We start from the raw sequence: 13,874 nt of genomic DNA on the forward strand, positions 1-13,874 counted from the left end.
AAAAAATAATAGAAATTCATCCAACAAATATTTACTGACTGCCTACTATATGTCAGGCACAGGCAATGCAGCAGTGAGCAAACAGACAAAGTTTGGACGCTCAGAAAATAAACACTAAAGAATTAAACCATCAAATACAATTGCATGGTTGTAATTGCTACGGAGAAAACAAAGCAAGGAAATAGAATAGAGAGTAAGAGGGTTGCCATCGGAAACAAGATGGAGGCTCACTGAGCGGGCAACAGGTGAGAAAAGACTCAAGCAGCAAGCCAGGTAGGTACGTGGGGGAGAACGCTGAGCCTGGCGGGATGGCCCGTGCAAAGGCCCTGGAAGCCAGTGTAGCTGGCGTAGAGTCAGCAAAGGAAGGAGTCGCAGTTCACGAGGCCGGGAAGGAAACCAGTGGACGAGGAAGCAGAGAGGACAGATTGTGTCAACCACTGCAAAGGACTTTGCTTTTACTCTGAGGAAGATTTAAAGATGCTGGAGGCATCTGAGCAACATGATACAACGTAGGTTTCAGAGCGTCAGTGTGGCTGCTGTATTGAGAAAGATTATAGAGACAAAGGTGGAAGCCGGAAGGAGGCAACTGGAATAATTCAAACAAGAGATGGTGGTGGCTGGAACGTGGGGGGCGTGGGTGAAGGTGGCAGGAAGTAGGTGAATTCCAGATATATTCTGGGGAAGGCTGACAGGGTTTGATGCTCGGACACCCAGTCGAGGTCATCAGGTAGACATCGGGTAGGCCGCTGGGTATACCAGTCTAGGGTCCAGGGAAGAGACCCCAGCTGCAAAGGAATGAGGTCATCTCGGACATACTGAGCTATGTGAAGCCCTGAGATCAGACGAGATCACCAAGGGCGTGTGTGTAGATAGAAATCCTCTGAAGACTGAGTCCTGCGGCACTCGGATGTTTGACAGTCAGAGAGACGCGGCGCTTCCATCCAAAGGTGGTGAGAAAAAGCCAATGGTACAGAGCAGGAGACAAGCCTCGAGAACGTGCTCCGAGAACGTGCTATCAGGTGGGCCAGTGAGGAAGGGTTGAGCAGAAGCGGTTAGTTCTTGCCAACGCTGCTGCGACTCTCCCCCCTGCTCTGTTTTTCTCTCCCCAGCACTTACCACTATCTAACAGAGTCCGGAATGTACTGGAAGGTTGGGGAGCATGGCAGCATGGAGAGCTTGATGATTGAGCTAAATCCTAGTCATCTATATACAAGAGTCAACCGAAAGTTTCCGATATTGAGGAAAGGCAGAATTAGACATGGGTAGGTAAGTACTAGAGGAAACAGCTGAAAGACAGCTGGAAATGGAATTCATGGATAGAGAGTAGTAAGGTAGAAGACGACTGCTTTTCTTTAAGTCATAACATTTAAAACTACAGTAAAACCTTGGACGGTGAGTAACATGGTTTGCGAATGTTCCGCAAGACGAGCAAACATTTCTATTACATTTTAACTTAGTAAACGAGTGATGTCTTGCAATACGAGTAGTTTGTTTCCGGAATGAATTATGCTCGCAAACCAAGGTATTACAGTATTTCTCTATATAACTTTGATAAAAAATGAAAAACAACCAGTTAGAAAAAAAAAATGCATGAGCTGGAATGCCTAGTTCCCAGCCTAAGGGCTACAAAATTACCACCAGGGGCCAGCAACTCCATATGTTCACCATGTATTATCTACATACTGAGTAGCTTAGATCCTGTACATTGCGTGTCCTGTGTCTTTCCAATGTAGACACTTTTCATCACTACAGATTAAAGTCGTTCCTGAAATTGTAGTAATGTTTAATCACAGATTTTATCATTCAGTTGATCCTGAAAGTACAATCACTATTTTGTGATCATTCATAAATTTTTTAACCTTATAAAAATAGCTCCTCAATCTAAGTTTAGAAACCTTTTATGAGAGTTAAATTAAAATTTTACTGGCTTATTAAATTTATTAGAATGCCTTTGTAAAAAACTCTTGGGAAGCAGAAATGGTCCTTTCTATATGGATGTAGTTTTATTTGCAAGCCTTTCTTTCCAACAATTTGGAGTTCCTTGAAAAAAGACAATGAGTTCTAGTAATCTTTGGATCTCTGCACCTAGCACAGTTGCCAACGTAGGTGACAATAATATTTAACATTTCCTAAGTGCTCTGCCTGTGTTGGATGCTGCTTTAAGCATTTTACCTATATTTTTACTTAATTACTATTGTGGAAACAATGCTGGCATGGTTTCTGAAGTTGGCAATATCAGTCCTATGTGACAGATGAGGAAACTGAGGCACAGAGGTTAAGTCATTCCCAAGGACACAAACTGCAAACGGCAAAACAAGGGTTAAAAGCCGGGCAATCTCTCTCCAGAGCCTTAGCTCTAAATGTTGATGTAGGATATTAATAAATGTTTGTTGACAAAATCATTGAAATAGTACACCCAGTAGCAATTTAACTAGTCTTACAAAATAAAATCATCATTTTGATTATGGATGGTATGATGAGTTTTTCAGATATATATTTGAAAGGTCGTTTATTTGATAATCTCACCTTTTTCTTTTTGTTCTGGGTCATCTGTTTTCTGATTTGCTTCTGAAACACAAAGACAAAACAAAGTAAGTACTGTGAAAGTCACCATTCAGTATCTCAAAATATAGGGCTATATTTATATGAATTCAAATCCATATAATTTAAGAAAAATGTTTCTGGGCAAACAATTCAATTTTCCTAAATCCTGAATTCTTTACACATGAAATTTGTTATAAAATGTTAAGATTAGACTCATTTGAATTACTTATAAATGCCACCGAGCGGTAACTAGGCATCGGGTACCAGCCTGTGTGTTCTGCATCCATATGCCAGTTGCTGCGGGTCATCTCCACCACCTCCAGGCACCTCTATGAGTACAAAGGCAAACTGGGGCAGGGAGAAGCTCGTATCAAAGCTTGCTCAATATTTTATATGGTCTTCTAAAAACATAAGACTGCTTTAGAATAGGCACCGTGTGCTTTAAAGGAATGCAGCGTGTCACACTACTGGGGACACTAGTCTCATTCTTCTAAGAACTTCACACATGCACAGGTGAGCCACTGGGGGTGCCTGTGCTGAGCCCAGGTGTGAAGCAGCTCGCATGCTGAGGGGCCGAGATGGGCCCGAGAGCCCACCTCTGTCAGCTTTTCACTCAGTGACTCAGTTAGTTTCTCTCCCATGAATGGGGTTACTAAGCACAGTGAAACCCACCGAGAACCTGGACCCGCCAAAGAACATCCATCCCACATGCAAGACAACAGCACATGACCTGACCACGTGTTTCTAAACAAATTTCTGCATTTATAACCTCACATCTGGCCTACTGTTTAGTACAGATTAGTAGCTAGGACATTTTCAAGGTAGACCAGTTTAGTCCCAGGAGGAGCCTATCTAGTTTCTGGGTATTTCTAGGAACATGTGTGCACGCATATGTGCTGGAGTGGGGATGGGGCAGTTTGGGAAACGAATAAAAATCAGACTCCAAGGGCCAGCCAAGTAGCTCAGTTGGTTAAAAGCTCGCTCAAGAGTGCGAGCTCTGAGCAACAGCGGTCCCGACCCGAGCTGAGCTGCCAACAGGTGGCAGGATGGCTCAGCTAAAAAAGAAAAGAAAAATTGGAAAAAAAAAAAAATCAGACTTGGTCCTTTCCCCATGGTAGACAGGAGATGTGGGTGCTGACCAGGGTAGGGGTGGGGGTAGTGATGCAATCACGGATCACCCGACTTTTTGGTCCCCAGTTTTCTACCTTCATTCATATAAACCATTTCATTTTTTATTGGGGGGTGGGGCCAGAGAAGGAAATCGGAGGCAGGCTTCTGATGCAAAAAAGGAATTTTTGTGGGTCAAGAATTTTTCTCCTCTGAAACCCTAGGTGACAGGAAGGGAACTCACTTTGAAAGCTACAGTGTGCCAGGCTTAGAGCTAAGCACATCACATATGCCTCTTGTCCCTGATACCCTATGGGAGAAGGTCTTATCTCCCACGCTGCGCAATGGAGGAAGCTGAGGCTGAGAAAGTGGAGTGCGTCAAGATCTCAAGGTCAGCGGTTTACATCATTTCAAAGCGTATGATCTTCCCACTGTGCAGAGAAACAAAGACCAGAGAAGGGCAGGTCTTGGCTTTTGCAAAGAGCGGGCTTTAGAAACTTGATTGCCATACACTTTCTGGCCAGTTGACTGCAGGAGGTATCCAGGATATTAAAAACAAACAAACAAAAAAGTCTTCTTGATCTTATTAACTATAACCTTGTCATAAAGTTAGGCAGTGCTTCATTTAATAGGATGCTCTCTCATAGGCATCAGAGATACAGAATGGAAGAAAAGCATAAAAAATCTGAATGAGCTCTCTTTTTAGTGCTATCAGCAATGCCTTCACATCCCCCAGTGATCCGCTATCTGGTGCCCACGCGTCCACTCTAGAATACCATGAATGGCTTTGGGCTGGCCGGCGGTTCAGCCTCTTGGGCCCTCAGTTTCCTTGTCTGTAACTAGGGATAACCCCATCTGCTTCAACTCCCTAACATACACGAAGCACTTAGCAGTGAAAGTGAGTCTGCTCACCCTGAGTTTATTTTTATTTTAATTTTCTTCTAGGCATGTTGGAGAAAACAATACTTTCAGAATCCCAGAAGCTCAATTCCCCGGATGACATTAATATCTTCACAGGGTGATGGCCATGGGGGATCAGAAGGGTACAGGGGATTTGGGGTGGCCTCACCAGGGAATTACCCAAACTCCTAGGACTAAACCAAAACCTGCAAAGGATGGATACAGGGGTTATTTCATTGTAATCCTGCCCCTGCAAATGTAGCGTAATAGTAAATGTTAAACGAAATAAACACTACCTGCTAGAAATCGGTTGGGAAAGGAGTTGCAGGTACTACATTGTGACTTTAGTCATCAGAAACACTATAATATTCTAAAAGACCAGTAAGCATAAAATGAACTGATTTTATTATGTAACAAAATAAAAAATAATATATTTCAGAATAACGACAATATAGAGAAGAAATCGTCTGCATTTTATTGCACTCAAATAACATTAAACAAAAGACATTTACATTACTTTTAGAAAATCCACTGATGTTGCCCGCTTGGCATACATTTGTAAAGGCAAGGCTCATAAATTCAGAGATTTGGAATTAAAAAGTATTTGAAGTTGACCACAGCATAATGAATCCTGTATTTCTACAGTTCTAGAGATGATTACATACAAAAATCTAGCAGAATTTATTTTACTCATTTATCTGTTCCATGTCACTCCTAAGCGTCCTTAAAAAAATATGGCTTTATAAAAAGTAGTGTTCCATAATTCACAATATGAATTAAGAGCTTTATTGGAATCTGAGAAGCAACTCTGTATTACCCATATCACAGCTTTAGAAAATTATTGCTTTTCTTATTTATTATTAGGGATTTCACTACACACCAGGTCGGCATGCTTAACTTACTACATTATAACTATGATCTATAATGACAAAAATATAAACTCTCTTTGATTTTAACCCTAAAAGCAGGAAAAACGTCACCTTATCTTAAAACAACATTAACATAATCAAGAGCTACTCCTGACACATAAATGAAACGGCCGGCTTCTTATGGCTTTTTCATATAGCTCATGGGCCTTTCCAAAGGATGCTGTAGCTACCTTCTTTGCTAACGAGTATTTTCACCACAGCAACTATTTCTGAGCCACAAATAAACCACATTAAAAACAGAAGAAACTCTTCCGTGTGGAAAGGACAAGGCTCATTCGCTGTGAACTAGCAGCAGGCATCTGGCTCTGTGAGCGCTTTTCACACATCCTAAATCAACCCAGCTCGAGGCAATACTGACTATTTAGTAAGACCTCTGTGCTTTCTTGAGTGGTGAGGGCATTGCATAATCAGCCAAAGGCAGAACAATCTGTAAGGTATGCCCCGGTAATTTATATAGATTCCCTAAAACTTAAACAAATACTGAATGGACGACAGCTATTACGTGATTAATCTGAGGCGCCAAAAAGCATTTTTGCATGATATAGCAGGCCACTCCTTTTTTCTAGGCCCTAACAAGGAATTTTAGTTTTTCCCTCTCTTTCTGAGAAATAAGTTAACCATGATAATTTAAAACATTCACTGAAATATTACTATTTATTCTATTTAACGAGCTAAAAGCTACAGGAACCTCAAATTTTGAGTTTCACCCTGAATACTCAAAGCTAATGGAGACATTTTTTTAAGGATATCAGTGCAGATATATACAACTCAAATCTTCACAGCTAACGATGATCTCTATTAGTGTCTTTAAGAGAGCTAATGCAAAGTACTCCTAGTGGCTTTAAATCCTGTTGAACGCAGTTTGCACAAGTCAGTCCAACACAGTTAGTGTTAATTCCTAATAGTATATATTAAAACCCTGCCAAGACAATTGCTGCTACATCATCAATATAAGTATAAAATGTTGTCTGGAAAACACACATCAATGCGGGTAGGATGAAAAGCTGTGTCACACACATACACACAAAAGAAATGCAATGGATTCACTAATGCTATCAAAAAAAGACATGCAGGAATGTAACATCACGTGAAATTTTTGTTTCTAAAAAAAAAAAAAATACACTGCAATGCCAGTGGACTATGATTCATTCAAAATATCTTTAGTGTTCATTCCCAAAGATCTTGGTCTGTTCAGTAATTACTTCACAAGATCTATCACAGCCATCTTTTGGAGCGTATGGTTAGCCTGGTCCTCCTGGTAGTGGGGGCAGTCTTTTTGAAGCTTTAAGTATCTGCAAAAATAAGGGGAAATCTAAATTAAAGGACCAACCAGACATAGACTGTGAAATTGCTTCATTTTAATTGACTTTAAAAAAAAACCCACCAACAGAAGTAAATGCTTTTTTTGCTTTTGTGTTGTTTTCAAGGGCTACTTGATAACAGAATGATTAACTACCTACAAAAGTTCCTGGGCTAACTTGCAAAGCTGTTGATGAAAATTTGAGGTTCTTTAGAGCATCTGAGAATTACAACTGAATTTAAAAATTTCGATCTTTTGAGAAATACAAGCATTAATTTTCTTCTCCCATCAGTGTTTTCACTGTATTAAAAAGAAACATAGTAGAGGAAAAAAAATAGTATGATATTTGAAAAAAAAATTTAGGAAGAATTTTCAAGGAGCAAATGCATACTGTAAGTTGCAATTAAAATATATCACTTTAACAATTTTATGCCAATTGTAATTAATGTAATTGACAATATAAATGGTCAGTGAAAACAAGCAGACAGGATTTTAAAAGAAGTAAAATTCAATCCTGTCCAACTTTTTGCAAATACTTTCTCATTCCAAACTTTAGTATTGGATTTATTTTACTCCCATAGCATTGGATCTTTGCCACAATTAGAGAAAACGAGCTGGTACACAGAAAGGCCCAGCCAATTTTTGATATACTTTCTAAAGCTGGGATCCTTCCTCCTTCCCTCCCTCCTTCCCTCCCTTCCTTCACCCATCCATCCATCCATCCATCCATCCATCCATCCATCCATCCAACCATCCATATGTCTATCTACATATGTGTATGTGCATGTCTGTGTGTAACCAGAAATTTTTGTCTAAGCAGAATTATTTGTTGCTAATGTGAAGTAACCAGAAATTATATGTATACTTTTATATATCCAATGAAATGAGTATTCACGTCTGCCAAAAGGCATGTACAACACTATTTATAGCAGCTTTCTTCATAATAGCCAAAAACTGGAAATGGTCACTACAGCCATCAACGTAGAACGGATTTTTGACATGTACTATATTTATAATAAATAACAATGAATAAGTCCAAATCATTTTACATAACAGGGTAGATCAAACTCAAAGACAGAATGTCGAACAACAGAAACTAGACACAGAAAAGTACATATGTATTTGTGTGTGAGTTTACTTATAGTTCTACTTAACTAAATTCAAAAGTAGGCAAACCCATCTCTGATGACCCAGGTCAGCACAGCAGTTACCCGTGGCGGGGGTTTTCCTGAGCAGGGGAAGTGGGGGAGCTATCTGGGGTGCTGGAAGCATCCTAAGTAGTGGGTACAAGGATGCTTACACACGTACACGTTCACCAAACTGTGCGCTCAACGTTAACACACTTCTCTTGTGTAAATTATACCTCAATAGAAAAAACTTCAAAAAAGGGGTTTGACTTTAGGTTCCCTTAGAATTGATCAATTAGCGAGACTGTGCGAGGAACACGCATTTCTGTAACCTGTGCAATCAAAACTACCTTGAGACCACGGTGACTTGTTCCAAGTATAATGATGAGTGCTGATAAAAAGGCAAATGAACTCAAGTTCAGGTACGATTTTGAACGACTCAGATATAGGCTCCGACAGGTTTCAGGACCACCCCATTAACAGGGGGTTCCCCAAGCTGCAAACCCCACATCTCCAGCAACAGGCCACCTCCCTCTCACTGTTTCCGCCCGCCTTCTACAACCAGATGAAGGTTCCATCGCTCATTCATTCAAGTCAGAAACACAAGAAACATCCTTGGCTGTACCCCTTCACAGCGTCCTCAGCCCAAAATTATTCCCAACTCGAATTTCTATGAAATCGGTCCCCCTCTCCATTCCTGCCCCACAGTCCAGGCATCCACCATTTCTGCCCCCTTCCTCGTCGCCACCTCCTTGCAGGACTGCTCTTTTCAAAAGTGGATTGACCATGTGACTCCTCTGGGATATGTCAGTGGCTTCCTATCACTTTTAGGTCCAGATTCAAAATTTTAAACATCGTATATGGGACACACCAAGAGCGACGCCTGCCTGCTTTCCTCTTGTCTTCTCACACCTTTAAGTGGCACACTGCCTCGGTCTTTGTTCTGCGAGCACTTTGTCCTCTGCTCTCCACCTGCCAGGTCCTGTCGCTTCTACCAGCACCTCCAAACTCAGCTCTAGCATGGCATGTGGGAGGCCTGACGTCACACCCTCATCCCCAGAAGCTGGGTTAGTTACCCCTCCTTCTGTGTGCTGCCCTGCACACCACCGAGAAGTTAATGACATCGTACCGGGTGTTCACTCAGCTACGCCCACAGCCTGTCAGCCCCCACGAGGCAGGCACTGTTATGTGCACCGTCTATCTTCATTGCCCTGCTGCACAGCCTGCATCACAGTAGTTGCTCAATATGTATTTCTTGGATAAATTATCAAATCAACAACACTAATATGCATACCAGGCACCAATTATATAGGCTAAGACCTCGAGTGCTGCCATCCCAAAGCTGGTTATGAGCCTTACTGATCAGTGTTAGAAAAGGCCGGTGACAGGGCAGCATGAGTGAAAGTTCTGGGCAGATGCAACGCAGGAAATCATCACCACTGCCAGAATATTCAACAGTGGGGTGAGTGACAAGTGTTATCTCCCTTTTGGACAACATGATTATAATCACAAAACATAAAAACGATTTTTATGTGTGTGGCATAGTATGACAGAAAAATTCTTGATGGAAGCAGTTAGTCAAACGATCTTAAAAGTATTATTTGGCAGGAAATTTTACTCTGATGAATTTCCTAAGTGATTCCTTCACAAATCATTTAATTTGTGCTACATATATTTATGCTGTCATATTGCTAGACATATGCTGCATGATTTCAAGTAAAAATATGAGTTTGCAGAAAAAGGTAAAAATCCACCAAAGAAACAGGGATTCCAAAATCAATTTTAAAAAATCTGGTATTCAAAACGATCGACTTCTAATATCAGAATGATTGACTCTTAGGACTGACCTTCTATATCCTTGCCAACAGTGTACCAGCAAAGCACTTACAGATTCACAAATATAAACAAAAGATGGCAAAATTTAAACTATTGGACAACTTACTTTTCTAAAATGAATCATAACGAATCTTCAACGTTCCTGAGTCCTAACTGATATACTAATGTATATTAAGAGAAAAATGCCAAAGAATACATCTTCAGTGTTATCAGGCCAAAACAGCTCTCAAAACTTAATCAGTTATTTAAAATCCCCTAGAGCTCAGCAGCTGAGAGTGTGAACTTTGGAGCCAGACAACAAGGACCTATCTCGGTTCTATCACCTGTCAGCTCTGTGACCTCAGGCAGGTTACTCAGGCAGGTTACTCCGCCATGCTATGCGTCAGCGTTCTCTTCTGTAAAACGGGGATAGCAGCATGCCTACCTCTTGGGCTACTGAAAATATTAAATGAGTTAATTCATGCAATGTGCTTAGAAGAGCACCTAGAAAATGCTTAATAAATGTTAGCATCCACCATCCCCGAGTGAGTGGCTGGATACAATGGTAAATAGACAGTTCTCGCCCCATGGGATTATCACACCACTAAATACATTTTTATTACCTTTAATAAGCAATATTAAGACTGTATAACCTAGTCTTAGAATGATCAGGGAAGGCAAAGTGATCATCAATTAAATTCTGAGGGCCAGGAAAAAGGGAACTAATATCCAGTACTTTGCAGAGGTCCTCAATTTGAGTTTTCCATCGAATAAAATAATTTTAAAGACTGAAAGGCAATAAGGAGACAGGCCCTACAATTAGTGCACCCAGTTTCTGCAATCACATGCATATTTAAAGACTATTACAAAAGCAGTCAGCCTATTGTACAAAGAGATCGTGAATACAGATTTATTACTATTATTACAAAACTGAATAATAAAAATACTATAATATAAAGTAAGACTGAGAGGATAATAGAAATAAACAAACCAAGTGCAACCATTAAAAATAACTATTGCTAGCTCTTGGCCTTACAGCGCCTTTTGGCAAGGTCAGACTATAACTGTGCAGTGGGTCAATCAGAATTTCATGAGCGCAAATTACAGGTTACAACTTCTTGAGCAGTTTTTTCAGAATTTAGTTAGATCCACCTCACCGATCAGGCTAATTAATTACAAAACAATAGCCATAGCCACCATTTACCAGGAACTTCATTATGTGTTCGGAAGTATTCATATTAATCAAATTTTCACTTTTATGTGCTTCTGTTGTTAAAGATCTCATTAAGGAAGCACCTTATTCCAGCACTCTAACTACTTGGTATGTTATAGTTATGTTCCAAGGAAATCCTTAGGCTTAGGTTATAAAACATAGAACTTTTTGGTCTGGAAATAATATTATCTTTCATACCCTCACTAAAGTTAGGCCAATATTAAAAAATCATGATGAACTGTAACTGAAAAAAAAAGTCAATGTAGTAGAAACTCATTATTTTTAGGAATACTTATAAAACAAGTTTCTTTAAAGAAATGGATAGCCATCAAAATGCAAAATCCAGTAACCTACTGGCTCTCCTCAAGCTAGAACAAGGCGCTCTGTGACGTGTCACTCAACAATACAGAGGGAACTACAAAAGGACAGAAATCGCCACCTTCCTTGTTCTGTGCATCCTCCCTGAATACCAAATATAAATACATACACACACATATATGCCCACTAGTCATTATGTCAAAGATTGGTTTCTCCACGGGTCCCTTTTCTCATTTATATTATAACACCAACTCAGTTCTCTTAAGTATTTGTATATATTTTCATAAATGTACATGGTATGACAACTATCAAAACCTAACACATCCCAATTGTTAAATAGGCAAAGAAAAGCTGAGGTATAAATAAGAACAGTCTTTAATTATGAAAGTGTTTTTTGTCCTGGAAATACAGTATAATTCAATAAATATTGGCAGACACAATTATTTCTATCAAAATCAATAATAGTAATTACCACACAGCATTGCTACAAAACTCACATTCAGCATAATGTAAAAATTATAAGTAACAATTGAACCAATAAATGACACAAAAATTTAAAAATGGAAAGAAAACACAGACACAAGAAGAAATACACTTGGGGAAGAAATATTCGAAAATCCTCTCTTAATAAAGTACTTTTTCCCACTATGAGAACAGGAGGTTTATAGGTTACTATCTGATTGCAGGTGTCGTTCATGTCATCTCTAAAATGCATTGCAAAGCACAGGCCTTGGTTAAAATGCTTTTCCCGTTCTTTAAATTCATTGATGACAAGAGGAACATGTTGGGGGAGGGAGGGAAAAGTAGAGAAAGGGGTTACCACAGTGGGCTGAAAGGAAAGACGGGGGTTCTAACAAGTCTTAGGCAGCCTGGATTCTAACGAAACTGATGATGCTCTCAAGGAAGACGGGAAACAGGGAGAAAGATGACTAATGTGACAAATGTATGTGCTACTGCACTTTCATCTTAAGGCAATTCCGATTCCATATCATCCATCAAATAGCCTGTCAAAAAATAAATAAATAAAATAAAAACCTCACTTCTACTGCCATCTATAATGGCAAAAATCATATGGTACTTTGATCACGAATGCTCCTCAAATTCCAGCTCAACAAATATGTAGTAGACTGAATGAGATGTGTATTTTTTCCATTACTTTGGCTCACCTGATCAAAACCCAGAACATTTTCTCTTTCAATTTAGGTATAATTAATCCTTCTCTCTCAGGACTTTTACTCTTCATAGATTTATTTCACACAGCTAGTGTGACTATCAACAGCATATTTTAAATGAAACCAAAAAGAAAACAGCAATACATCTAACAAAATGCCATACCTGGTGGTATCTCCTGCTGTTCTTCTGCTGGGGGCACACGTACTTCTACAATAAATAATAAAATTACAATCTATTACATATTGCTGACCATGTTTAAAATATAGGTTGCTAGTATTTAAGTTACAGAGATGATTTTTAGACGTTTTTGGGATCCAATTGCAATTATTAGAAAAACATAGGGTTTTTACACCATCACAACAAAGAATTAGCTATAACTTCTCAAAATGTTCTATATTTTTCAAGTGTTAATTACAACAGGCTTTACCACATTATTTGCTTAACAGACTAACCTCAAAACTCACTGCCTGGCAGAGGAGATATGAAGTAAAACCTAGGTTTTCACTACAATTTTGTTATCAGACTTGATAGGAAAGCTGCAGAAAGATGTTGAAAGCATCCTGTTTCTTCTTGAAAAATTTTTTTAACTCATAACCCTAATTTTAATGTGAATGAAACACAAAGAAATTAAATTGAAACAGGATATTAAAAATAAATCATTATCCTCATCAAAGTTTTATGAAAAACAATATTCAAGATAACATATTCTGAGACTAGCCAAAAATGTGGATATAAATTTTTAACATTTTTGTCTTTCCCTGGTTGTTTCAACAAAAAAGACTGTAGACCTCACCACCCAGTGGTTTATTATGATATCTTGAGCTAATTCACCTGTAAAGTTACATCACACATTAATATCTTCTTATCTAACAACCCATGTGACATTACCTGAATCTAGAGATAAGATTATATCAGCTTTCCTTTTGCTTCTCAAGATTTGGCACAGGTTTTGGTCAAAAGGAGGGATTTTTAATAGTGTATTCTAAAAGTCAAAATATTTATGCAGCTATTTTTATCATTATTCTTCTGGCCTTAATTTGTTTCCATATAATTATTAAAAATGACACTTGCTCAAAATTGAAGATTTATAAACAGTTTACACAAAAGTAAAAAGGAAACAAACAAAAATTACACATGTTCCTGCTGATAACCATTAATATTCTGGCGATACCTTGAGTGTTTACTAGCTTTCTGTGTTGTGACTGGTTTGTTAATGGTTTGCCTATTTAATAATTTAGAGACACATTAGCATTTTACCAACTTTATCAATATTTTTTCTCAGAATTTTTTTTACTTTTGTCATTAAGTATGTTTGAAAAAACTGTATGCATCACAAATATAACTTCCTTTGTCATCTTCATCACTGATGTTATACTAAGAAAGCCTTATTATTACAAGATAAAATAAATTTTCATCTGAGCTTATCCTGAAAAATGTGCATTTAACAA

The 13,874-nt window shown here is 38.8% G+C and overlaps 1 protein-coding gene across 6 annotated transcripts in view; it reads right to left on the reverse strand.

The window, feature by feature from the left end:
• LOC109377781 (aspartyl/asparaginyl beta-hydroxylase-like) overlaps positions 1–13,874 on the reverse strand; it is a 105,366-nt gene that overhangs the window by 32,532 nt on the left and 58,960 nt on the right. For 2 of the 6 annotated variants that reach the window (XM_019634225.1, XM_019634223.1), the window contains exons 16-17: positions 12,589–12,633; positions 2,527–2,568 (exon numbers count right to left, since the gene is read on the reverse strand). In XM_019634225.1, the coding sequence (XP_019489770.1) occupies positions 2,527–2,568; positions 12,589–12,633 (87 nt within the window). Of the gene's footprint in view, positions 1–833; positions 1,013–2,526; positions 2,569–5,002; positions 6,773–11,639; positions 12,258–12,588; positions 12,634–13,874 lie in introns of those variants that run through there. The other 4 variants (XM_019634230.1, XM_019634227.1, XM_019634224.1 and 1 more) reach the window with 3 other exon arrangements.

Source organism: Hipposideros armiger, unplaced genomic scaffold (genome assembly GCF_001890085.2).
Source record: "Hipposideros armiger isolate ML-2016 unplaced genomic scaffold, ASM189008v1 scaffold_1552, whole genome shotgun sequence".
Taxonomy (NCBI): Eukaryota; Metazoa; Chordata; class Mammalia; order Chiroptera; family Hipposideridae; genus Hipposideros; species Hipposideros armiger.